At 38.5% G+C, this 25,039-nt stretch overlaps 2 protein-coding genes across 4 annotated transcripts; both read left to right on the top strand.

Moving 5' to 3' along the window:
* Positions 1-1,390: 1,390 nt before the first annotated feature.
* phf23b (PHD finger protein 23b) lies at positions 1,391-9,250 on the top strand. The gene is made up of 5 exons (XM_026936447.3): positions 1,391-2,118; positions 3,416-3,447; positions 3,541-3,633; positions 4,553-5,156; positions 7,799-9,250. Exons 1-5 carry the CDS (start codon positions 2,091-2,093, stop codon positions 7,990-7,992), a joined length of 951 nt encoding a protein of 316 aa, XP_026792248.1. The 5' UTR covers positions 1,391-2,090; the 3' UTR covers positions 7,993-9,250.
* A 7,114-nt stretch (positions 9,251-16,364) lies between these two features.
* On the top strand, positions 16,365-25,022 carry LOC113540166 (uncharacterized). 3 transcript variants are annotated; one of them, XM_053233619.1, is made up of 4 exons: positions 16,378-16,500; positions 17,380-17,427; positions 18,838-18,981; positions 23,782-25,022. In XM_053233619.1, the coding sequence occupies exons 3-4, from the start codon at positions 18,855-18,857 to the stop codon at positions 24,462-24,464; spliced, it is 810 nt and encodes a 269-aa protein (XP_053089594.1). In that variant the 5' UTR covers positions 16,378-16,500; positions 17,380-17,427; positions 18,838-18,854; the 3' UTR covers positions 24,465-25,022. The 3 variants fall into 3 exon arrangements, with proteins under 3 accessions (XP_053089595.1, XP_053089594.1, XP_026792249.1); XM_053233620.1 differs by lacking the exon at positions 17,380-17,427 and having other exon boundaries at positions 16,365-16,500; XM_026936448.3 differs by lacking the exons at positions 16,378-16,500; positions 17,380-17,427 and adding an exon at positions 17,441-18,493.
* The last annotated feature ends 17 nt before the right edge of the window (positions 25,023-25,039 follow it).

The following is a 25,039-nucleotide window of genomic DNA, read 5'->3' as shown; positions in this document are numbered from 1 at the left end:
TTTCAGGAATGTTCACAGAATGTTAGTTACAAAAACTAGTAACTTAGCAGGCAGTAAAAAAAAAAAAAAAAAAAAAAAAAAGGCGTAGGTTCCTTGTCAGTTCCCAGAACATTTTGGGAACAGCACTGACTTTTATCCAAAAAGAACATTCCCTGAAGGTTATGAAATGGTTCCTAAAAAAATAACCAAATGGGAACCAAATTCTAACGTTACAGAAACGTTCTGTGTCTGCTGAGTGAGCATGTTAATTCCACAATACAAGACAACAAGGAATATTAAATAGATTTAAATAAAGACATAATTAAAGTAATGTACAATAGGGGAAATGAGTGTCATGGTAATGCCTAGCTGATAAAAAGTTGTATTTTCTAAAAATTTTATTATTGTTATTATTATTATTATTATTATTATTATTATTATTATTATACAATAGTTAGTTCCAGTCCACTAATTTGACTGGACAAGCTGTGTTCCAGGAGTGCTGATATTAAGTATAACAGCACTGGTACATTTCACTGTATCACTCCACTTGTCATTTCAGTTCTAGCAGTAATTCATTACACTGCAACCATTACTACACTACTCACTATGGGCTGTCAGTCAGGCTGTGCGTTACCATGGCAACACACAACCCTCTATCCAGCTGTGGCTTCTTCGGGAACTATTTTCATTCACAGAGCTAATTGATATTAATTTCCTGTTTATAGAACTGTTGTATAAAAGTAATATCACACTCATGCTGTTGTCCTGAGTAGAGACTCGGCTATGATTACCTCAGGCCGAGTCACAGCCCTGCTGATATTCACTTCAACAGCACTCTCACTCAGATTGTTCAAAAAAAAAAAAGAAAAAAGACAAAGTTCCTTAAAAAAAACAAACAAACAAACAAACAAACAAAAAACAGTGGAGTGGTTTATAATGTTTATAATACTGATGTATAATATGTTTGTGCTAAGCTAATGATATTGTTAAAGTGACATCCTGTGCTGATGAACCTCGCAAAGTACCACGACTTGGAAAGCGCTTACAACCAAGACTCCTTCCACAAATGTTAAATAAATGTCTCCTAACAAAATAAAACATCATATCAAAGATTATAGTTTTTACTTTCTTAAACAACACGTTTTCTAAATCCGTTTATTATTAGTCTTAGTTAGGTTGAACGTACAAGCTCTTGTGTATGAGCGGTTACTATAGAAACAATAACGTATTGGAACGAGCGCATTAATGTTAACCCGTCGTTTACGTCACAGCCGGAACTACTGTTTGAGTCGAAAATAATGCACACCTTCTGACCAATCAGATTCGAGCATTCAAACGCGCTGTGGAATAAATGTATATGCTACCCGTTCCATCAAATTCCAGGCATTTCAGACGTTATGTAATCGGATTTTTCTTTCTTTTTTTTAATATTCTGAAACATGACCTATTTTTCTGTGACACGATTTGCAAAGTAGGTTACAACCTGGAGTCCACAGTCCCTACAGCAAACCTTTCTCGCGCTGTGCTTTCCCCACTCTGTACGAGACTACATTTCCCATAAGGCCACAGTAAGCCGTTCTGTTCGGTGGGGCGCAACCACAAGGGGCTTTTCTCTCCGACAGACTCTCAGTTGACATCGACCGCTTGAGGGAGGCGCGGCGAGGCGAGGCGAATACGCACACACGGAGTTTCAAGAAGTTTTCCACTTTTGATGAAAAAGAGAAAAAAACAGATCTTTACAAACTGAATCATTTGGACCGATCTGTGATTGATAGAGAGAGAACACACACACACACAGAGCTGCAGGATGCTCGCGCACTCGGAGCCTCGGGCTTCAGTTTATTTATGCAACGCCATGAGACGAAGAAATTATCTGGCTAGCTAACTCTCTAGCAGATCGAAGTTACATTGAAAAATCCAGGCTCGATCGGAAATCGTGACATTTCTCAAACTCTCCGTGATATTATTATTTTTTTACAACACTACCAAGCGAGAAAATCGACCGTTTTGTGTTGGAAAAGTGTGTTAGCTTTAGCTGGCTAGCAAGCCGGTGAATAAACGCTGCTCTGTGCCACCGAAGTTGAGCGGACCTCATCGCTGAGGTGACAATGCTCGAAATAATGTCTGAGCACCAAGGTAAGAAAAACCTGAGTCGTTTTTAAAAGAAATGATAACTCCGGCTACAGCTGTGCCTGCTGTATTTCACTGATTATTGCGTTAGCCGGTTATTATTAGCCACGTAGCGGTTGCATGCTAACTAAAGGTAAGACATTTAGTCAGTTAAATCTGTTTTTTTCTACGCAGGATGGCTGTGTGGATGTGTGTTGTGTGGATTTTTTAAAATCCTTGATTGTATTTTTATTCACTGGTGTCCTGATCATTCGTGAAATGCCTCGTTAGCTAAAGATAGAAAGCTGAGTTGGTGACAAGATTGCTCAATATGGGACGTCGAGTAGATGAAGTGATTCGATTAAACTCAACATACAAGCTGGAAAAGTTAATCGAGTCAAGTTTAAAGTGTTTGTCTATAATTATTAAGTTAAAAAAACTGTGTCCTTGGTGACCCGATTAGCGTTAACTAACATGCAGTGTGAATGGAGCTTAGCCTGAGAAAGAGCTAGCAGCTCCATCTCCACTGCTGCTGTGGGATTCCTCCTCCTCCTCCTCCAGTTTAACTAAAGACCTGCTTTAATTAATTTCTTCTCTTTTTCACTTTCCTTGTGTACCTCAGTATATCCCAGCTAGCTGTGTGTGAACTAACTGTACCGAGTGAGCGTGTTACAGCTCTAAGGCGCTGCTCTCTGGGCGAGGAGAGAGAGAGAGAGTTAGCTACTTAGCTCGCTAGCGTTTATTTTCTCAAGCTAGGTTTAGCAGGTGTGCTAAGCTAGATAAGTTACACATGAACTTCTGTTCTGTTTAATGTTAGGCTGAAAATAAAGTAGATTATCATCGAACATGGTGGTTTTATTCGGCGTCTGAACGCTGCAGGTTTGAGGTAGAAACGCTGTAGTCGCCTGTTATTAGCCGCACTCGCTAACGCCGCTGAGGCTCCTCAGAAAATAATGCGTAGGCTCTGGCCATGTGTTATTCCGCTATACAGTCAGGGGTTTTTCCTGCCAGTCGACGCTAAGACATCGGGACTTGTCCTTCAGGTGAAATTGGAAGACAGTGTCCTGAAATTGACCTGAATTAAGACTCGAGTCGACATCATGTGAACTGACCAGCGCGCCGCTTTAACGTTAGCTGTGCGTTTGTGGATGTTAGCATGTCCTTGTTTAGCTGCCTGCTAACGCCTCAGCGCACACGCCTGAGCAGAATAATGCCGTAAAAAAACAATACAAAGCATGAAGTGAAGCAAATGTGACTCTATCTAAATTCCACACATTCTTCTCAACCCATGTTTGCTCTCTCTGTCTCTCTTTTTTTGTTACAGATTCATTACTGAAACGCAAAACGGAGTCTCTGGTAAGCTAGCCAAACTAGAAATCTGTTAACCCTTTAATATCAGTGTGGTTATCAGTAGGTTCATTGTATTCTAACTAAAAATGGCATTTTCAGCCACCAGAGAGACGAAAGAGAACAGTGGAAGACTTCAACAAGTTCTGCAGTTTTGTCTTGGCGTATGCTGGCTATATCCCATCTCCAAAAGAGGTGAGTTTTTCTCCTCTAAGCCTCTGCAGGAGAGTTTGTGTAAAAGCTGTTTCCAGTCCCTGGGCTTCTCTTAAAGTTTGCCTGGGTTCAGACTGAGCTGTCTGAGAGATCACACAAGTTGCTGAAAAACACTGAATTTGTAATATTACTTCCTATTTTGACTCTTTAGGTGGTGAGGAAAAGCAAGTTGTGGTCTGGAGATGAAATCTAATGTCTTCTGAGTATATTAATCATCAAAAATTATATGAAAGTGATATGAACTCAAGAATTTGTGTGTGTTTTTTTTAAAGTGAGTACATACAGAAAGGTGTAATCCAAACTGTTGATCAGTGCAAAATTAAGCACAAAATTAAGTTAAATAAACATTAAGAATAGTACAAGGATGGGAAAGATTTCACATATAACAAACACCATGTAAAACTGAACAGTTGGTCTGCAGCTGAGAAGGATTTCAACAAACCTATAGTGATTAGATGATAAAAACAGTAATAATTGTGTATTCTGGCTGAGATACAAAATCCTGAAAAAAGAAAGAAACTCGCACACTAATTGAGAAGGGTCTGGCTTGTTCACATTCACCTCCTATTTCTGATGGTGTCACTGATACACTTTTCTTTTGATAAAAAAATAACACAGGAGGAATTTGGCTGCATGTTATTTAATAATTCTGACGTGTTTCCTTGGTAACCTGTAACTTCATGATGTGTTGTCTAGAGTGACATGAAATTAGAGTAAAATGCAAACATTAAACAGTGTGTACATCTAAATGTAGTTATCTCATAGTCATGTTTTTTAGTCAGTAGCTGCTTTGAAAATTTTTCCTCTTAGAATGAACCCATTGTCTTGCTGTTCTGTGACTTTTACTAGATAAGCTTGCAGCTGTGTAGCACTCACTCAGTGTCTTGTGTTGCCTCTGCAGGAAAGACCATGGTCTCCAGCCTCCTCCAGTTCACCACACAGCTCTGGCACCTCAGGCGAAGGTGGCATGGGAGGTGGTGCCAGCTCAAATATGTCGGCAAGCTGGGGAGATGGCAACTCGGACCTACACACCATTCACACTTTCGTGCAGAAAGCCCGCGCCAACAAAAGTGTCAAGACCATGCAGCGTCTGCCTTCTGACAGCACCCTGCTGGACAAAATGAGGTTAAAGGACTCTCTCTACAAGGGCCAAGCAAGCAGCAAAGCAGAGCGCAAAAAGGACAAAAAGCTGAAGCGGCTCTCTCTTGGCTCAGGAGCAGGAGACAGCAGCAGTAGCAGCGGGGAAAAGCGCGCCAGAATCAAGCGCAGCAAAAACTCCAAGCAGCCGAAAAGCCTTAAGAAGCTTAAGAGCTCGGCACTCAGCGAGACGGACTCTGAGACTGGACTCGGCCATGGAGAGGAGCACGCGGGTCAGCCAAGAGGGCTGCAGTCCCAGAGACCCAACCTGGTGAAGTCTGAGCGTGACGAAGCAAGCAGAGATGCTGAAATGAGCTCCAGTGAAGGGGAAACGTGGATCGCAGATGAGGATATCATGGTGGAGTCAGGTAAGTGGTTTTGTTTTATAATGATGAAAATGGCTAAATAGTAGGTTGGGTTTAACAGGGTTGGGCTGATCACAGTTGAATGATTATTATGTACAGTGAAGTTAGTATGGAAGTTTACAAACGTCAAGGTCAGGACTTCAGTCCACAGCATTCTTGGTGCTAATAAACTGGAGTTGCTTTAGAAATTTTTAGGGCTGGCCATAAATCATTCATTATGTTGGTTGCAAGTGCACCACAAAGGCAAGGAAATAATGGTTTCTTTACTCTATGTTGAGCACTATATGTTCAGATCGCCAGCTATTTGGGATTCACCCAACACAGATAACCTCTGGAAAGACTGTCATGTGACCATGTACTCACCTGCAGTATTTTGTAATGAACTTACTTGGTTCTGTTGCCCAGAATTGAACTGTCATTTAAACCACATCTACCCTGACCATGATTAAGCAGTTTACTGAAACTGAATCATTGCACATCACCACGAGAGCACTCGTAATGCACTCATGTTAATCACTGTGGTCTTTCTTTGTCCTGCAAGCTTCAGCTTTAACAATCTGCATGACATTACTTTTTTTCCTGCCTTATTGTATTTCTGTAATTGTTATACAGCCACTCAAATACAACTCATAGACTATTTTAAATTCCAAAAAGGTAAACATACTTTATGTTCATTTTAATCACAGATTATGTATTACACTGTCTAATGCAATATCTTGTCTTAGAAGTTGTTTGTCTTGTTATTGGTTTTCTGTAAAAAAAAAAATATATATATATATATATATATATATATATATATATATATATATATAGTTAGTGTCAGAAATAATGCCTGTTTCATATGCATGGCTGATTTTAGTTCATTTGCGCTACTGGTATACAATATTAATACATTGTTGCCTCCTACTGGATATGTTCTGAACTGCAGTAATGAACTTACCTAATATAATACTTAACCTTATGGGTAATTATGAGCATTCGGATTTTTGTATTTGAATGTTTTAAAATGATTTTTGGACCAGCCCTTAAAATATATCATTGTGCTGATTAAAGGAAAACATTTTGAAGTATTTAGTTGGTTCTTGAGGCATTTAATCCTGTTTAATCTTTCTTTTCTTTGCATTGGAATTTTGACCCAGAGCCTTATAGAAGTAATAGAATACTGTAGGCCTGTTAGTACTTTGCGTCTTGTAGATGGCCAGTTTCCACTTGTAACGTACTGGTGTCTAATCCCGAATCGTTCTGTGCTTTTTCAGCCATGAAAGAGCCGGTTCTCAGATGACCAAATTTAATTTAGCACCAAAATCCTGTTGGTCTGAACTAGTGACATCAGAAGTGTTGGGGCTGTGTCATCATCTTATCAACAATGGCAGCAAAGTTATTTTCATAGTCACCTGAAAAAAAAAAAAAAAAAAAAAAAAGTATATGAACATTTTTGAACATTGTTGAAAAATTCAAGTTTTAAATGTTTCCAGAATACTGAGTACACGAGAAACAATGAAATTCATTTGCCAGATGCAGCCATACAGAAGGATAAAGTGCATACAGAAAAGCGAACAGATACAACATACAAGATGGCAACGTAGGGAGAGATTTCACATGGGTGGGAGAAAATGGAATTGCAGTGTAATTACAGTGTAAACCCATATGAGGATGGGTTCTCTGTTGAGCCTGGTTCCTCTCAAGGTTTCTTCCTATCACCATCTCAGGGAGTTTTTCCTTGCCACCGTCGCCCTGCTTGCTCATCAGAGACGGCACACACACACACTTCACTTTACTTTTGTTTGTGTAAAGCTGCTTTGAGACAATGACCTTTGTAAAAAGCGCTATACAAATAAAAATGAATTGAATTGAATTGAATTGCACAAGTCTAATTGCATGTAGAATGAGTAGTGAGAGTAAACAGTGACATGATATAAGAGTACAAATTGACTGCAACTGTGAATCGGTCATCTGAAGGAGAAAATTGAGTTTGGATGGTAAAATTTATTTTCCAAACCAGGCATAAAACATCTTTTTTTTTTTTTTTAACTTTTATGGTTATTATTTTATGACATGCTTTCCAGTACAATTCCTACATCTGATTATATAACAGTTAAGCTCAGAACTAGTGGAAACATTGGTTTCCAACAGCACCTTGACTGTGGAAAGAGTGTTGTGAAATTTTGCTCTGTTGTCTTGATGGTAGTCATTGACACACATATGTCTACGTCTTCTCAATTGTTCTTGGTTTGTTCAATTTTTTTTTTTCCGTGATCAATAGAAATTTTCACTTGACGCCTACTCTTGCTCTGTGGTTTGTCAGTTGCTATTGCTAAGCTCAACAGACAACCTTGCTAGTCTCGCTGATTTTGACACATTCTTTATTAGTTTTTGACTCATGGTGGGCTGTTTTACCGACACTCACACTTTACTTCTCGTATTGAGAAAACAGAAGCTGTCCATACACACACACACACGCTGCACCTAGAATCAGTTTTTATGCATGAACTACTGACACACACCTGCCCGAGCAAAAACACTCATGAGGAAGAACATTTTTCACGGTCATCTTGTTTTACTGTCACTTACTTAGGGACTATACTGTGTACTGACTATACAGTGTACTGGCTATAGCTTTAACACTTGGTCTTTCTACTCCTCAGGTGACGACTCTTGGGATCTGATCACTTGCTACTGTGGGAAACCTTTTGCAGGACGACCCATGATCGAGTGCAACCAGTGCAGCATATGGGTGCACCTGTCCTGCGCCAAAATCAAGAAGTCCAACGTCCCAGACATATTCTACTGTCACAAATGCAGGGAAGCGAGGCGATCAGGCCATAAAAAAGACAGTTAGAGAAGACACCTAATCCATGGAAGCTCAACGTTCCCGTCCTCCACTTTTTCTATCAAGTATGAGACGAAAACACTGTTTTTGAACTGGGATGTTCTTTTGAGACCCATGTTTTTGCGCGCCAGTTCTTCACATATTTGACAATCATATACATGGTTAATATCACGATGGGAATTTCTTCATGTTTGTAGACAAATTTGTAAACAAGGCTCTTACTCGGAGTGATCTGTCTGCCAGTTTGGTCTGATCATCAGGGAGTGTTTAGTGCTGGCTTTTATAGAAGATGTAAAAGATGATGATGTATTCTGATGTAAAAGCGTTTTACAAAACAGAAAGGAGCCTCAGAAAGCTGATGTTTGTCACTTTACATGAAGTGGTCTGTGTATAGGTTATTACTTCTGTTGCTTATCATTTTCACACACCTCAGTTTTGCTCTCAGATTTGTGATGCTTGATATTAACAGGTAGTCTTTATTAAGTGATTAACGCTTTTTTTTTAATCTCAGTGCATGTCGGCACCATGGCAGTCCTGTCATTAACTAGCACTTAACTATCAACTCCAGATCATTCTGTGTGGGGAACATTAAATGTTGGACTTGAAATGGGAACTTTCAGATTGGAACATTTCCACTGGTTGCACTGCTGTCCTCTTACCAAGTGTAAGCAGTTTCAAATTGTGCATTAACTATTTTCGTTGGTTTACTTTTGAAGGAAGTTTTGAGACGAATGAATGATGTTTAAGAGCTTTGCAACTGCCACCTGAGTGTTGAGGCTCACTCAACACCACCAATTTAATAGTTGTAATTATTATTTGTTCTGTTATTATTATTATAATTTGTTTTTTTGTTTTTTTTAAAAAAAGAGCTTAATTTGGGTTTTAATCTCTTGTTTGTGATCTTGTTTAAGATCACACACACCCAGAGTGTTAGTCATTGTGGAGCTGCTCCCTGATCCGCTGTTTGAAAGTAGTTCAGAGACCAGATCTTCTTATGTACAGAAAAGAGTTTGTCACAAGTGTTGTGGCATATTTTGTTTCTAATATCTGTGTTTTTTTTTTTTTTTTTTTTTTTTTTTTTTGAGGGGTTTCTTGGAATTCCCAAAACATTAGACCCTCTCCTCCTATTTTACTCTGTAAATATCATATCCTTTCAGAACTGTACATAATATGAAAACGAAGAGAGAAGCCAAGCAAATGTTATATTTTTGGCATCTGATGTTTTCTTTAACTGTACCTGAAGAAATAAAGCCTTTTCTTTATTGGGTATCTTGTCCAAATTTCACTATTTTTATTATTATTTTTTTGATCTTCTGCCAATGAATAATGATTTGATGCACATCAGTGTGTTTTTGTTAGAATTTTTTATTGAGCATTGGCACACAAGTACAGTGTCTGTTTGCATACCACTACAGGGTGACATTAAATAGCAATAAATAGAATTTTTTTTTTATTTATCAAAAAGAACGCACCTGTTAAATACAAATTTCTAAATACATATTAAGCCTAATCCTAGATTGAAGAGCGTTTTAATTAGTGATCTCCTGTAGCTGTGATTTACAAGACTAGGCTTAATCTGTCCATTTACAACCAGCCTGTATAGTACACGAATCCTATGGTAGTACTGTTGGATTAGTCCCGTTGCTCCTCTGGTTCATCCTGAAAGGAAGAAAAAACATTGTGCTTAAGATGTGTCTGAACAAGCTTTTTTCAGACAATGATAACTAAAATGTAAAACAATTCATTAAAACCATGTGGAAGTTATTAAGGGGTTTAGGTCAGAATGCTCACCTTTCTGCTCTTTCTGCTTGGCAGGTATAAGCTACCAATGCGGTCCAAGGGAACAGTCACTCTCAGCCTACAGGAAGGAAAGCAAAATAAATTAAATTGAATAAACTCGGGGTTCACTCATCTGCTGACCCGCACAACTAACAATCCTTTATGACCAAACACAAAGCAAAAGGCATTAACGTTTCTATTTTAAGAAACTTGAGAGTATTAGTATGACGCCTTTGTTTTTTCAGTGCTTTCCTCACCTCTTGTCTTTGTTCCTGTGATGTGTGTTGGTGTGAGGTGTTGAAATGCGTTCCACAGGGAGAGAGAAGGTGGCTGAGGATCGAGCCGGGTTAGGCTCCCAGTCACGGGTCATTTCCCCGCCGTTTTCGGGAATGAGTTCTACCAGATCCGAGAGCTCTGACAGGTGAGGAGAGAGATCCCGACCCAACCTGTGGCTGCTCTACAGAGGAGAAATGGAGATACGAAGATTAATAGCCTGATCATCACAACTGTATGTTTGTGTTGATACCAAAAATCTATGATTTGATTGAAACTGAGACAAATTATCAATCATTTTCTTTTTCAATTATATAAATACAAAGGCTTTTTATACAGTTATAACTAAAATATAAAACCATGTAGAAGTTGATGTTTTGCAGCACTTACTCTGTTCAGCTGTTGCCTGTCTGGTAGCAGGAATGAATACACCTCGTCCATTAAAAAGCAAAGAGCCAAGATGGGCAGAAAACACTTGTGGGACAACATCTGAAACGAACACGGTGAAATACAAAAAACTTCAAATCTCCACTGTGCAAAACATCATATGCAGTTCTCTGTTATTTTATAATTTCTTTTTCAGTTATAAAGTGCAAAAATGTTCAGAATGTCCATATGTATCAGAACTGTAATGACTAAAAAAGTAAAAAAAAAAAAAAAAAAAGTACAAATGAATAATAATTTCAGATATTTTTTTGTTTGGGATTTCACAATTAAAACGTTTTAATTCTTCATCCACTTACCTTAACGTATTGCATATGAACACTCATAAGTGTTAAATACAAGACTAAAAGGTTCAGAAAGAGAAATGAAGAGATTTCCTGCTTTACCTTGTCCGCAGCTTATTCAGGAACTGGTGTGCAGAAGGAAGGTTGCTTCTTGGTCTCAGTGATGCTGTCCTCTGTAGGTTTGCAGTGAGCATTGAGTATTTGTAGACATGAAGATGGGGTGGGTTTATATGTTCAGAGGATGGCAGGATGATTATGGCCGGGGGGTGTGTATGTGTGTGTGTGTGTGTGTGTGTGTGTGTGTGTGTGTGTGTGAGGTGAATTCACCCACCCACCAGTTCAAGGAGAACGAGCACAAATGAGAATGTGCTAGTAAACAACGACATTGAGGACACACCAATTTCGTTTCAGAACAAGTTAATAGGGGTACATTTGCCATGATCCTGAAGATCACGGTTATATAAACATTACGATTGAATGTCAGCTACAATCAGCACCAGAATTATTGACAACCTTCATAAAATTGAGCAAAAAGTGATGTTTTAATTTAAACACATAGGGGCACTGTGTAGTATTAGTTTAACACTGTCGAAAATAAGTAGCACATTATTTTCTGCTAAATGATCTGCATCTGCATTATAACCCTGAGCGTATAGAAGGATATTGGATCACTCCAACAAACATGACATTTTAAACTCCTTCATGCATGTAGACTGCCCTTTTCAATTCAGACTACAGGCTGAAATTAAGAGACCGAGATGGCCGTTGCGAAACACTTATTTTTTTGTTCCTGCAGCCATTTCTGTGCTGATGAGGATGTAGAATTGGGGTAATAATTATATGTTGATACAGTTATGCCTAAATCTCCTGGCAGAGGCAAAAATATTGGGCTAAAATATCTTGGACTTTAGCAGAATTTATGATGCCATCAATCGTCACAAGAGTCCCTGAACAACCACTGCAAAAAACAGCCCCAAAGCATCACTGATTCACCTGCATATTTTACACTGGATATCAGGGGCTTTTCTGTGTATGCACTAAAAGTCCCCTAAAAAGTCGATTTTGTCTCGTCTGACCACAGCAGACGATTCCAATTATAGCTTCAATCATGCTTGGTGAAGTTCCGCTGTAGGATTTTTTTTGGGTTGCCTTAAGGAAGTGCAACCCTTCCTAAACGGCTTTTTGTTATGAATGTGGCGCCTAATAGTTTATTTTGAAACTTTACAACAGCAAGAATAAACTAATTCTTCAAATCTATTTTTTCCCTCCTTTACCGCCCTCCTCACTGAATGACAGTTCAGGATGCGCATGGATCTGAGGCCTGGCAAAACTTTTAAAATACTTTTTATATATGGCCATTTTAACTGTTTATGTGTTTTTCATTAACTGCTTTGTGTTTCTTAGGTTTTTAAAGGCACTTTGCTTTTCCCCTAATGATTGATGATAAAGATATTTTTACTTTATATATTCAACCTCATATTTATATCACCAGGGAAACAAATGGTAAATGGTCTTAAACAAAAATTTAATTTCTCCAGACTGAGAACATTTTATTTTATTTTACTGGCAAAAAATAAAAAATTATGTTAATAATTATGTTAAAAAAATACACTGTTATTTTAAAAAGAAGTTCCTATTACAATTTCTCTAATGTATGTAGGTTTTTATTGTTTAAATAGAAACTGAATCATTATATACATGTTTATTTCATACAATTAATTTTTTCCCATTCACCTGAAGGATGCCAATAATTCTGGACTATACAACTGCATTAGCTGTACAATTATTATATATTTAATACCTTTTTAGATTCTGTTTTAAACAGCATCTAAATTGCAGGGTGCACAGAAAATATTCAATCAAGAATTGTTTTGTTAATTAATTCGAAGACAGCTCAAAAACTGATTCATACCTCTATTTACTGGTTGGACGTATTGCTGCCTTACACTGAATGTTCAGCACACCTTATGAAAGAGCACTGGGATGTGCACTTGGATGACTCTGTGTGTGGTCAGCCCGGAGCATCTGATAATGTTGTCTTGCCAATTTCATTGCTGGATTCAATCCTTATCATCCACAAGGGATGGTAGTACTGGCAGGCATACACATAGACGGACAAGAGAGAGGTCAAGACCCCTGTAGACCTCTGTTGATGGCCTACCAGCGGTTCCACACGTTTTCTCTCTTCCTCTTTTCCCTCCCTGTCCTAATTAATGCTATTTCTGGCCTGTGGGACCACCAAACACTGAGAGGTCGTTGACAGATAAAGGACGGTGTAAATAAACTTGGTGTACTACAAATGCCCACTGAGCCCGCCCAGAGGTCTGTCAACACAATCTGAGCTCAGATACATGGCGCCGAGTACTCTAATTGGTACCACGATCATCTCTGCCGTCGCCCACCTCCGGGTCTCTGCCCTATAAGTACCCCGAACGATCAGCAGAGCCAAATATAGAACAGTAGTTGCCTGTAAAGCATGTCTAGTCAAGACTACATCTCCTATAGATCATATTTCACTACTGTGTCCACCAGGACTGATATGGCTGATGATTTCACAAATGCTTTATACTGGTTTATAGTGTTAATACATGAACTGTGTGTTATTTTGATCTTCCCAATGTATAGAAGAATGAACATTCCATATGTCTATACATTTGTTTATTTTGTTAGAGTAGTGATTTTTTTCAATATGTACACTTTCTGAGATTCTGTGCTGTAATTCAGCAACTACAAAATGAACAACTATACAACTACGTATGCAAACGGAATGTGTTTTAATCAAATCATAATCTTAAATATCTATTAAAATTCCAGAGAATTTAATGAAATCCATATAAATCATGTCATGATTAAATGACTCCTATTACATGATCATTTTAAGGTACATTATTACTGTTTAATGTGTACTGGGAGACGTACACTGATGGATATCACAATGACATTAACATTATTTTGCTGCAGAGAAATGTGTGTGCAGAGGATACTTTCAAACATTCAAATAAAACACTTATCGTTTTTGATTCCCTCCATTTTCCATCACCTTTTGTTTCACTTCCCATTCAGACCATCTATAACTTAGTTCACTTAGTTCTTTCCTGTCTCTTTCTGTCCCTTTTCCATTCATCCAGCTAATTTAAAGACTTTTTTCTGATTTCTAGGTCTGCATCAGAAGGATATCTATCATCTCTGCCAGGCTGGTCATTTTCATTAATAAGTATTAGTCGTGCTCTTTACTACTATGACTCAGTTGGCTCAAAGAAATAATTTGAAATCATGTTTATTTTAGGTAGGCGTCCAACTCGTGGGTGAGTACTCTCTGGCCCCAACCCATGCTGCAACATTAAAATCAAGTAGAATGTGTAAAAAGGATCATCAAGACCTCTCTCTGTATAGTGTGTGTGTGTACACAGTTTACATCAGGACCACAAAAAAAACATGAGGTCCCGAATGAGTACCTTTTAACCTGGTAAGTAGTAAAATTTTTAAAAAATCAATTTAAACCTTTTAAGAGCCATTAAAAGCCATTAAGAGTCAGGGGGGTGTACAGTTTTGAACAGGATGATTGGTGTAAATTATTATTTTGTAAATTGTTATTATTTTGTCTTCTGGGAAACATATAAATATCTTATGTAGCTTCTGAAGGGTAGTACTAAATAAAAAAAATAAGATCTTTAAACAAAATAATAACAATTTACACCAATCATCCTGTTCAATATTTTACACCCCCCTGGCTCTTAATGTATTGTTCTGCCTTCTTGAGAATCAGTGAATGTTTGCACCTTTTGAATGTTTTGTGTACAAGTCCCTTAGTTGTCCTAAGTGTGAAAAGATGGATCTCAACATCATACATCCACTGTTGGAAAGGGGTCAAATATGCAGGAGATGCTGGAAAAGCAAATTATGTGCAGGACCTGGAGGATTTTTCTGAAGAACAGTGGGCAGTTTGACTGCTCAGGACAAACAAGGGACTCATGAACAGCTATCACAAAACTATAAAACAGTCGTTGATCATCCAGATAACAACACACAGTGTTAAGAATCAAGCATATGTACATTTTTAACTGGTTAATTTGTGTAAATTCAGTAAATATCGTGTCTTGTGTGAACATCTGCTATATAAAATAGCTTATTCAGGGCAGTACTAAATAAAAAACAAAACGCAATTTTTATGATCCCTCTTATTTTATTTCATTTTTAAAAAAATTATTATCTTTTTGCAGATTCTGCAAGGTATATGTAAACCTAAGAACCCAACTGTGTATTTTCTGAAATATAGGTAACTGGGTTGATGCTGTATGGTTGTTACGAATTGTTACAATAAAAAGTCCACAATAAAATGTTAGAAATAAGACAAAATAAACCTGTAACATTTGCTTGCTCACTACAGTTAAATTCCTCCCAAGAAAAAAAATTACTTCTTCGAAAGCACGTTTTTTTCAACAAAGTAATAGAGTTGACAGCAAATGTGGGGACCTATTTTAAATCATTTTTAATATTACATACAATAAGCACATATGGAACACATTATGAAAGAAAGAAGTATGCTTATACAATAACTATTAAACTTCTATATTACTCACAGATTTCATTACTTTTAATTCTATTAGAGTTTAGATGAACATCATTGGGGACATTATTGACCACTAAATTAGAAAGTGTTGTCTGAGCCAACAGTATTTGCTCTGTAAGCATATGGCCCCAAGTCAAATCTGTTGGATGATTCCTGGTGTATAATTTATATGAAATTCAGAACTGTTTATCTTCAGGATATTAAAGTGCATGTTTAATGATAAAAACATGTTTAATGATAATGCAGGTATGCTGCTAGGAAATGCACTATTTCCCTGAATGGTTAGGTTCATCTAAACAGATATCAATATCAAATATATAAATCATTTTTGATATTTTAATAATCACTGCTTGTTTCAATACTTTTTTTCCTATAGTGTAAATGTATGCAAATCTGGAAGTCACCATGATTAATTAAAAGGATAAATCAGTTTATTAAGCACAGAAATATTATAATACATTTGTTATACAACTATAAGGAATTAGTCATATGCTTTATTTGTGATTAAATGGAATAGTTTGCACAGAAAAGGGTTTTTTTTAGCTCTTAGTGGAGTCTCCCCTGGCAGGATCATGGCTGAAACTTTTTTGCAATGTTTCTGATCAGTGTTGATCTGATCTTGGTATTGAGTAGTGTGTAATTTACTAGCATGCACAGGCCTGTTTATGCGCACAGTACCTCACTGCGGTCAGGAGAGTGTCTGTGGGTTTGTGTACAGTAGCCCATACTGGCCTCTGCTGTCCATACTGCTGTTATACTAACTCCTCTCTAACATGATTGTAGCTTGATAGTATTCTTAAACGCTGATCTATTTGCTGTACCATGAGGATATGTTTCTGATGGAGACTAACTTCTTATAATAGTGTGTGTGTGAGAGTGTGTGAGTGAGTGAGTGGAGGGGTGGGGGTGGGGGGGTGCTTTCATCAAGAGCAATATACCACGGCCTGAAGATGGCGCGCTTTTTCACCAATTCCGTCTGACAAATTCGTTATAACGCTGCAATCCATTGTACTCGGAACTAGGAAAAACCCGACCTTCGACGCGGAGAAGTGGACTGGAACAGTCACTCAGCTCGGAATTCCAAGTCGGGAACAACATCCGCTTTTCCCGAATTCTCTGCCATAAACAAAGCTGACGTCACAACAATATGGCGGCGCTCGGTCAACGGTAAACAGATTTCCCTTTGCATTATTTTCTATTTGATAAAAACTTTTTTTTACTTGGTATGTAGCTTTTCAATTGTGAAAAAGGTTTTTTTAACTGCTCTATAACGTAATTCCGCTGATTTCAGCCCAAATTTACGAACGCGATAATAAGACTAATGTAACAAAGATGAAGATGACAGCTGACCTTCATTATACATCATTTCTGTTCCTTAATCGGAAGGGATTCAGAGACTACACATATACTGTAAATAGGACCTTGTTCTGGGAGTCCATATGTTTCCGAGCTGAAGCACTATAACGCTTTTAGATCCGAGCTCGGGGGGGAAAAAACGACGTTACAATGGATTTAGCACAATAAATGTCTAATCCGATGAAACGTATCCATATACCAGTTTAATTGAGACAGACTGAGAGCAGACTGCTGGTGTTTGAGAGCTGTTAAACCTCGTTTACCTGGTTTGTCTGTAATTCCCCGGATACTGGCTGGAGTTCCCATGACTGCTTTACAGTGCCTTCAAATATTACATTTTTCAGGCACAGCCAAAGCAAATTAAACAAATGTGTTTCTGTTTTATTTCCCAGAAGAAACACGTTGCTGTCCATTTCTCCTTCAACACTCTGAACTCAAATTCCAGCTCATGTTTCAGTGATAGACATTTTGTTTTCAGTGGGTTGTGCGATGTTAGCCTGGATGAATACAGGACATTAACCTGTATGTGCTAGTGAGACAGGAAATGGAGCTAAACAATGCTACGACCTCTAGCGGATAAATTAGTAACTGCATTTGTACGTCAATAAAAGTCAGATGTCTAGTGGAATAAATGAATAAGGGTCTGTAAAGATTATAATATTTGACTCATCTTTTCACTGTTTTTTTTAGGACAAACCTGCTCAGTGGTATGCTAATGATGAAGTTTATCTTGCTCAGGTCAGTTGGACTAGCCGCGTGACGTCATGGTTCTGCCCAGACATTACTGTCAGCCTGTATCTCCAGTTACATTATGCATTGTGTAGCCTGACAAGCTTTACTTTTTTGATTGATTACCATATTGGCAAAGAATTTAATATATTTTAAAATGACTTAGTTCATAAAGGCTGTAAAACAGATTATAGTTTATTTAACAGACAATTTATATTACTTATATATTACTATATAGTATACTTATATATTTTATATACTTATATATTACTATATAGTAAGTATATGCTATAAGATAATTGTAAGTCGCTCTGGATAAGGGTGTATGCCAAATGCCAAGTATATTACTAAAAAATAATTTGGCTCTTGAGATAACTAGTCACAGGGGCACTGTCAAGCTAAATATTAGGCCTATATTGTTTAAACCAGTAGCTAAGGTTGCTAAAAAGTTAGCTCACTTGTATAATATATATAATATATAGGGCTATATAACTAGGCCTAGTCAGTTCACTGCAAATTAGACTAATGCTGATAATATCTCATCCATTCTCAGAGAGTTTGCATTGAAGGTTCAAATTATTGGATAGATTTATTTATAATATATTTTATAATTCACAAATATGAAGGTTTACATTCTGTAAATATAAATTTACAATTTCAAAAGTCTGAATAAATAGCCCTATTAGTCTATCCTATATCATTTCATAAATGTGATGTATTTTCAAAGAGGAGGATAAATGTATAAATCCTACAAACATCTGATCACTTGTTCTTGAGCTATCGCGATAACTATTATAAATCCCGAGTTGAGGGGCGTTTTGTTTGGGTTTTACGAATTTAGGTCGGGAATTGCGAATTTATTCATACTGTGTACGAGTTATTTTGAAATGAAACAAAATGTGGTGTAATGTGAAATGACACATATAAGAGTTACAAATCAGGTAGAGACGTAAAGTTAAAAAAAAAAAAAAAAAAAAAAAGTGTGCGCATGCGCAGCGCAAATCGGACAGAGGGCGCGGATCGGGTAACCACACGGAGCTCGAAAATGACGTATTTCCGAGCTCCTACTTCCGAGGTAAGTCGAACGCAGTAAAGTAGTCCTTGTTTACTTTTAAACGAGATTAAAGCAGTATTTGGTTTCAACCAGTTAATATAACACACACACAGTTCTCGGTTAAATCTATAACACTGAGCATGCCGAGCGCGGTGAACATAAACATCGGCATCAACAGCGTTATCATAACTCCTATCACTAACGTTAGCTGGCTAGCTTGTTGCTAAGGCTAGCCGCTATTGTTCGCTGCTGTTGGTGTAGTGCAGTTGTGAAATGTTGCATGCAGTTCAGTGTAGTTGACAGTAGTTACTCTGGAGTGTGAGTGTAACGCTGTGTGTGTGTGTGTGTGTGTTTACATGCTCCAGTGCTGGCAGACAGTGGAATGACTCTGTTCGTGGACACACAGAGGAGCATACCTCTCACTGAGCAGCTGCAGCAGGCAGCGCGCGAAACCACTGCGTGCTACATCGACGACACCATGACCGAGAGAGTGACTGTGTATGTAGCTGGTGAGTTTTTATTTATTTCAGGATACAACATTTTCCCCCAGTTACAGCGTGGCCAAAGCATTCATCTGTACAAAACTGTACACTACAACTAAACACCATGAGAGGCTCTCACTCATTGTTCAGTACACCAGTGGTAGTTTTCTGTTTAATAAGAGCACACTGAGCACTGAGTCATTACTGAACACTGAGTCATTACTGAACACCGAGTCATTACTGAGCACCGAGTCATTACTGAGCACTGAGTCATTACTGAACAGAGAGTCATTACTGAGCACTGAGTCATTACTGAGCACCGAGTCATTACTGAACAGAGAGTCATTACTGAGCACTGAGTCATTACTGAGCACCGAGTCATTACTGAACAGTCATTACTGAGCACTGAGTCATTACTGAACACCGAGTCATCACTGAACACCGAGTCATTACTGAGCACTGAGTCATTACTGAACAGTCATTACTGAGCAGTGAGTCAGTACTAAACACTGAGTCATTACTGAACAGAGAGTCATTACTGAGCACTGAGTCATTACTGAGCACTGAGTCATTACTGAACAGTCATTACTGAGCACTGAGTCATTACTGAGCACTGAGTCAGTACTAAACACTGAGTCATTACTGAACAGAGAGTCATTACTGAACACTGAGTCATTACTGAGCACTGAGTCATTACTGAACAGTCATTACTGAGCACTGAGTCATTACTGAGCACTGAGTCATTACTGAACAGAGAGTCATTACTGAACACTGAGTCATTACTGAGCACTGAGTCATTACTGAACAGTCATTACTGAGCACTGAGTCATTACTGAGCACCGAGTCATTACTGAGCACCGAGTCATTACTGAACAGTCATTACTGAGCACTGAGTCATTACTGAGCACTGAGTCATTACTGAGCACTGAGTCATTACTGAACAGTCATTACTGAGCACTGAGTCATTACTGAACAGTCATTACTGAGCACTGAGTCATTACTGAGCAGTGAGTCATTACTGATCACTGAGTCAGTACTGAACAGAGAGTCATTACTGAACACTGAGTCATTACTGAGCACTGAGTCATTACTGAACAGAGAGTCATTACTGAACAGAGAGTCATTACTGAACACTGAGTCATTACTGAGCACTGAGTCATTACTGAACAGAGAGTCATTACTGAACACTGAGTCATTACTGAGCACTGAGTCATTACTGAACAGTCATTACTGAGCACTGAGTCATTACTGAGCACTGAGTCATTACTGAACACTGAGTCATTACTGAGCACCGAGTCATTACTGAGCACCGAGTCATTACTGAGCACCGAGTCATTACTGAACAGTCATTACTGAGCACTGAGTCATTACTGAGCACTGAGTCATTACTGAGCACTGAGTCATTACTGAACAGTCATTACTGAGCACTGAGTCATTACTGAACAGTCATTACTGAGCACTGAGTCATTACTGAGCAGTGAGTCATTACTGATCACTGAGTCAGTACTGAACAGAGAGTCATTACTGAACACTGAGTCATTACTGAACAGAGAGTCATTACTGAACAGAGAGTCATTACTGAACAGAGAGTCATTACTGAACACTGAGTCATTACTGAGCACTGAGTCATTACTGAACAGTCATTACTGAGCACTGAGTCATTACTGAGCACTGAGTCATTACTGAGCACTGAGTCATTACTGAACAGTCATTACTGAGCACCGAGTCATTACTGAACAGTCATTACTGAGCACTGAGTCATTACTGAACACCGAGTCATCACTGAACACCGAGTCATTACTGAGCACTGAGTCATTACTGAGCACTGAGTCAGTACTAAACACTGAGTCATTACTGAACAGAGAGTCATTACTGAGCACTGAGTCATTACTGAACAGTCATTACTGAGCACTGAGTCATTACTGAGCACTGAGTCAGTACTAAACACTGAGTCATTACTGAACAGAGAGTCATTACTGAGCACTGAGTCATTACTGAACAGTCATTACTGAGCACTGAGTCATTACTGAGCACTGAGTCAGTACTAAACACTGAGTCATTACTGAACAGAGAGTCATTACTGAACACTGAGTCATTACTGAGCACTGAGTCATTACTGAACAGTCATTACTGAGCACTGAGTCATTACTGAGCACTGAGTCATTACTGAACACTGAGTCATTACTGAACACTGAGTCATTACTGAGCACTGAGTCATTACTGAACAGAGAGTCATTACTGAACACTGAGTCATTACTGAACACTGAGTCATTACTGAGCACCGAGTCATTACTGAGCACCGAGTCATTACTGAACAGTCATTACTGAGCACTGAGTCATTACTGAACAGTCATTACTGAGCACTGAGTCATTACTGAGCAGTGAGTCATTACTGATCACTGAGTCAGTACTGAACAGAGAGTCATTACTGAACACTGAGTCATTACTGAGCACTGAGTCATTACTGAACAGAGAGTCATTACTGAACAGAGAGTCATTACTGAACACTGAGTCATTACTGAGCACTGAGTCATTACTGAGCACCGAGTCATTACTGAGCACCGAGTCATTACTGAACAGTCATTACTGAGCACTGAGTCATTACTGAGCACTGAGTCATTACTGAGCACTGAGTCATTACTGAACACCGAGTCATCACTGAACACCGAGTCATTACTGAGCACTGAGTCATTACTGAACAGTCATTACTGAGCAGTGAGTCAGTACTAAACACTGAGTCATTACTGAACAGAGAGTCATTACTGAGCACTGAGTCATTACTGAGCACTGAGTCATTACTGAACAGTCATTACTGAGCACTGAGTCATTACTGAGCACTGAGTCAGTACTAAACACTGAGTCATTACTGAACAGAGAGTCATTACTGAACACTGAGTCATTACTGAGCACTGAGTCATTACTGAGCACTGAGTCATTACTGAGCACTGAGTCATTACTGAACAGAGAGTCATTACTGAACACTGAGTCATTACTGAGCACTGAGTCATTACTGAACAGAGAGTCATTACTGAACACTGAGTCATTACTGAGCACTGAGTCATTACTGAACAGTCATTACTGAGCACTGAGTCATTACTGAGCACTGAGTCATTACTGAACACTGAGTCATTACTGAGCACTGAGTCATTACTGAGCACCGAGTCATTACTGAGCACCGAGTCATTACTGAACAGTCATTACTGAGCACTGAGTCATTACTGAGCACTGAGTCATTACTGAGCACTGAGTCATTACTGAACAGTCATTACTGAGCACTGAGTCATTACTGAACAGTCATTACTGAGCACTGAGTCATTACTGAGCAGTGAGTCATTACTGATCACTGAGTCAGTACTGAACAGAGAGTCATTACTGAACACTGAGTCATTACTGAGCACTGAGTCATTACTGAACAGAGAGTCAGTACTGAACAGAGAGTCATTACTGAGCACTGAGTCATTACTGAGCAGTGAGTCATTACTGATCACTGAGTCAGTACTGAACAGAGAGTCATTACTGAACACTGAGTCATTACTGAGCACTGAGTCATTACTGAACAGAGAGTCATTACTGAACACTGAGTCATTACTGAGCACTGAGTCATTACTGAACAGTCATTACTGAGCACTGAGTCATTACTGAGCACTGAGTCATTACTGAACAGTCATTACTGAGCACTGAGTCATTACTGAACAGTCATTACTGAGCACTGAGTCATTACTGAACAGTCATTACTGAGCACTGAGTCATTACTGAGCAGTGAGTCATTACTGAGCACTGAGTCATTACTGAAAAGAGAGTCATTACTGTGCACTGAGTCATTACTGAACAGAGAGTCATTACTGAACAGAGAGTCATTACTGAAAAGAGAGTCATTACTGAACAGAGAGTCATTACTGAGCACCGAGTCATTACTGAGCACCGAGTCATTACTGAGCACAGAGTCATTACTGAGCACAGAGTCATTACTGAGCACTGAGTCATTACTGAGCACTGAGTCATTACTGAACAGAGTCATTACTGAACACAATATTACTGAGCACAGAGTCATTACTGAACACAGTATTACTGAGCACAGAGTCATTACTGAACATAATATTACTGAACACCATGTCATTACTGAGCCCTGTGTCATTACTGAACACAATATTATTGAACACAGTATTATTGAGCACTGTGCCATTACTCAACACTGTCATTACTGAACACTGTATTACCCAACACTATGTCATTACTGAACACTTTGTTGGAGAAAATGTGACCACCTGTGTGCACACAACACATACTCTGAGATTACTGAACACTGTGTCATTACTGCACACTAGCTTATGTAAATACTTCAGGTAGTAAATACTTCTTTGCTTTCTTATTGTTTTGAATTATAAATAGTCATTTGCTATACATTAACAAATTGCTGTTAGTTTGATATAGAAACTGGTTTTGAACTTCTTGTTAATTATATTTGAACAGTGTAAGAATTTATTTTCTACAGTTGGACTGAATAGTTTTGCTGGTGGGAGTTTGAGTGGACAATAAATGCAAGAATTTTGAAAATGTTAACAGAATGCCTTTTTATTTTTTGACAAAATGATGAAAAACTGTTTGGTCCACAAAGAGTGTTAGTGAGTATCGAGTTTTGAAAAAGTAAACTTGTTACTGGACTCTAGTTGGCATTTGTAAAGACTGTAACAGTACTTTGTTGTTACCTTGTGGTAATATATCAGATCAGTATATATTGTCTGGATGAAAGGTGCCTTAGAATATAATGTTGTGCTTTTCTTCAAGAACAGTTACTGATGTATGTCTCTGATTGTTCTGCTCTTATAGAAAACAATCTGGAGGCAGAAACATCTCCCTCAGCTGAACCCTTGCCACCAAATGAATCTTTTAATAAAGAGCAAACACGCTTTCTGATTGATTTGATCCGCAACCAGTTGGAGGCAGATGGCAGAGGTCTCCCGAGAACTTTTAAGGAGCTGAATTACCGACTGAAGTCTGCTAAAGGCCAAAAGAAAAACCTATGGATGGATATGGCTAATAAACTCTCCAAACACTTTATGGAGACCTTCGACCCAAGTAAGGTGGCTAGAAAATGGTACACCCTTGAGGATGGATACAAGAAAGTCCTAGAACATAATAGTACAAGTAGTCAAATAAAAACACGGTTCCAGTTTTTCACTGAGATGGAAGAGCTGTTGGATGGCCATCATGACATCGACTTCCCTGCTGTTGGCACGGTGCAAGGTGTAGTGGGACGCAGACGAAAGGCGTTGAGTATTGACTGTCAAAGAGACTCGTCTGCAGCAAGGCAAACATCTACAAGACCAGCTTCACCAACACAACCTCTGCGCAAGCGGAGAAGGACAGAAGAGGACTATTCAACTCTTCTGGACTTTTTAAGGGAATCTGAGGCAGCTAGTCAGCGGCGCCACGAGGAAATTCTGGCCCAGATGAAATCTGCCCAGAAGGGGTTTGAGGAGCTAATGCGCAAATTCTTGGAGAAAATGTGACCACCTCCGTGTGCACACACACAACACATACTCTGAGATTCTGGTAATACTTTTTTCCACGTGTACTACTACTTGTGTTTTCTTGTTCTTAATCTTTTTTGGTCCTAGCATAGCCGTAAACCATGTAATGTATGACTAATTTAGTTATAATGTGTGCACATCAATACCTTTACATCATGTTCTACTTATTTTATGTTAATTTTTTTCCACTTTACCAAAAAGGCTGTAGAGTCAGGTTTGTTTTTATAACTGTAACCTGTTCTATTGTCGGGTTAAATTCCTGACCCCATTCTGAAAACAAGAAGTAAAAGTGTTAATATGTTTACAAAATATCAGGTGTGTTGTGTTCACTTTGAGAATGATTCCTTAATTTGAAATTATGTTTTGTTGTGTTCTATAGCCTTTATGCAGAGTGACCCCATGTTATTGTTATATAATTCACCTATAATAGTTTCTGCACCAGTTGAGAACAGGGGTATTCCACAAAGCAAGCTAATAAAAGTGTAAGAACATATAATGAGAAGAAACAAATAAATAATACGAAAGACTTTAAATTGATTCTATAGTCCAAATGA

Source organism: Pangasianodon hypophthalmus, chromosome 4 (genome assembly GCF_027358585.1).
Source record: "Pangasianodon hypophthalmus isolate fPanHyp1 chromosome 4, fPanHyp1.pri, whole genome shotgun sequence".
Classification (NCBI taxonomy): Eukaryota; Metazoa; Chordata; class Actinopteri; order Siluriformes; family Pangasiidae; genus Pangasianodon; species Pangasianodon hypophthalmus.
The sequence above is the reverse complement of the archived record's forward strand: the minus strand, read 5'-3'. Positions and strand labels throughout refer to the sequence as shown.

Coding starts and splice junctions, on each gene's coding strand:
- phf23b (XM_026936447.3), top strand. CDS start 2,091: ATGCTCGAAATAATGTCTGAGCACCAAG. Junction 2,119..3,415: donor AATAATGTCTGAGCACCAAG/GTAAGAAAAACC, acceptor TTTTTGTTACAG/ATTCATTACTGAAACGCAAA. Junction 3,634..4,552: donor ATATCCCATCTCCAAAAGAG/GTGAGTTTTTCT, acceptor TTGCCTCTGCAG/GAAAGACCATGGTCTCCAGC.
- LOC113540166 (XM_053233620.1), top strand. CDS start 18,855: ATGACTCTGTTCGTGGACACACAGAGGAGCATACCTCTCACTGAGCAG. Junction 18,982..23,781: donor AGTGACTGTGTATGTAGCTG/GTGAGTTTTTAT, acceptor CTGCTCTTATAG/AAAACAATCTGGAGGCAGAA.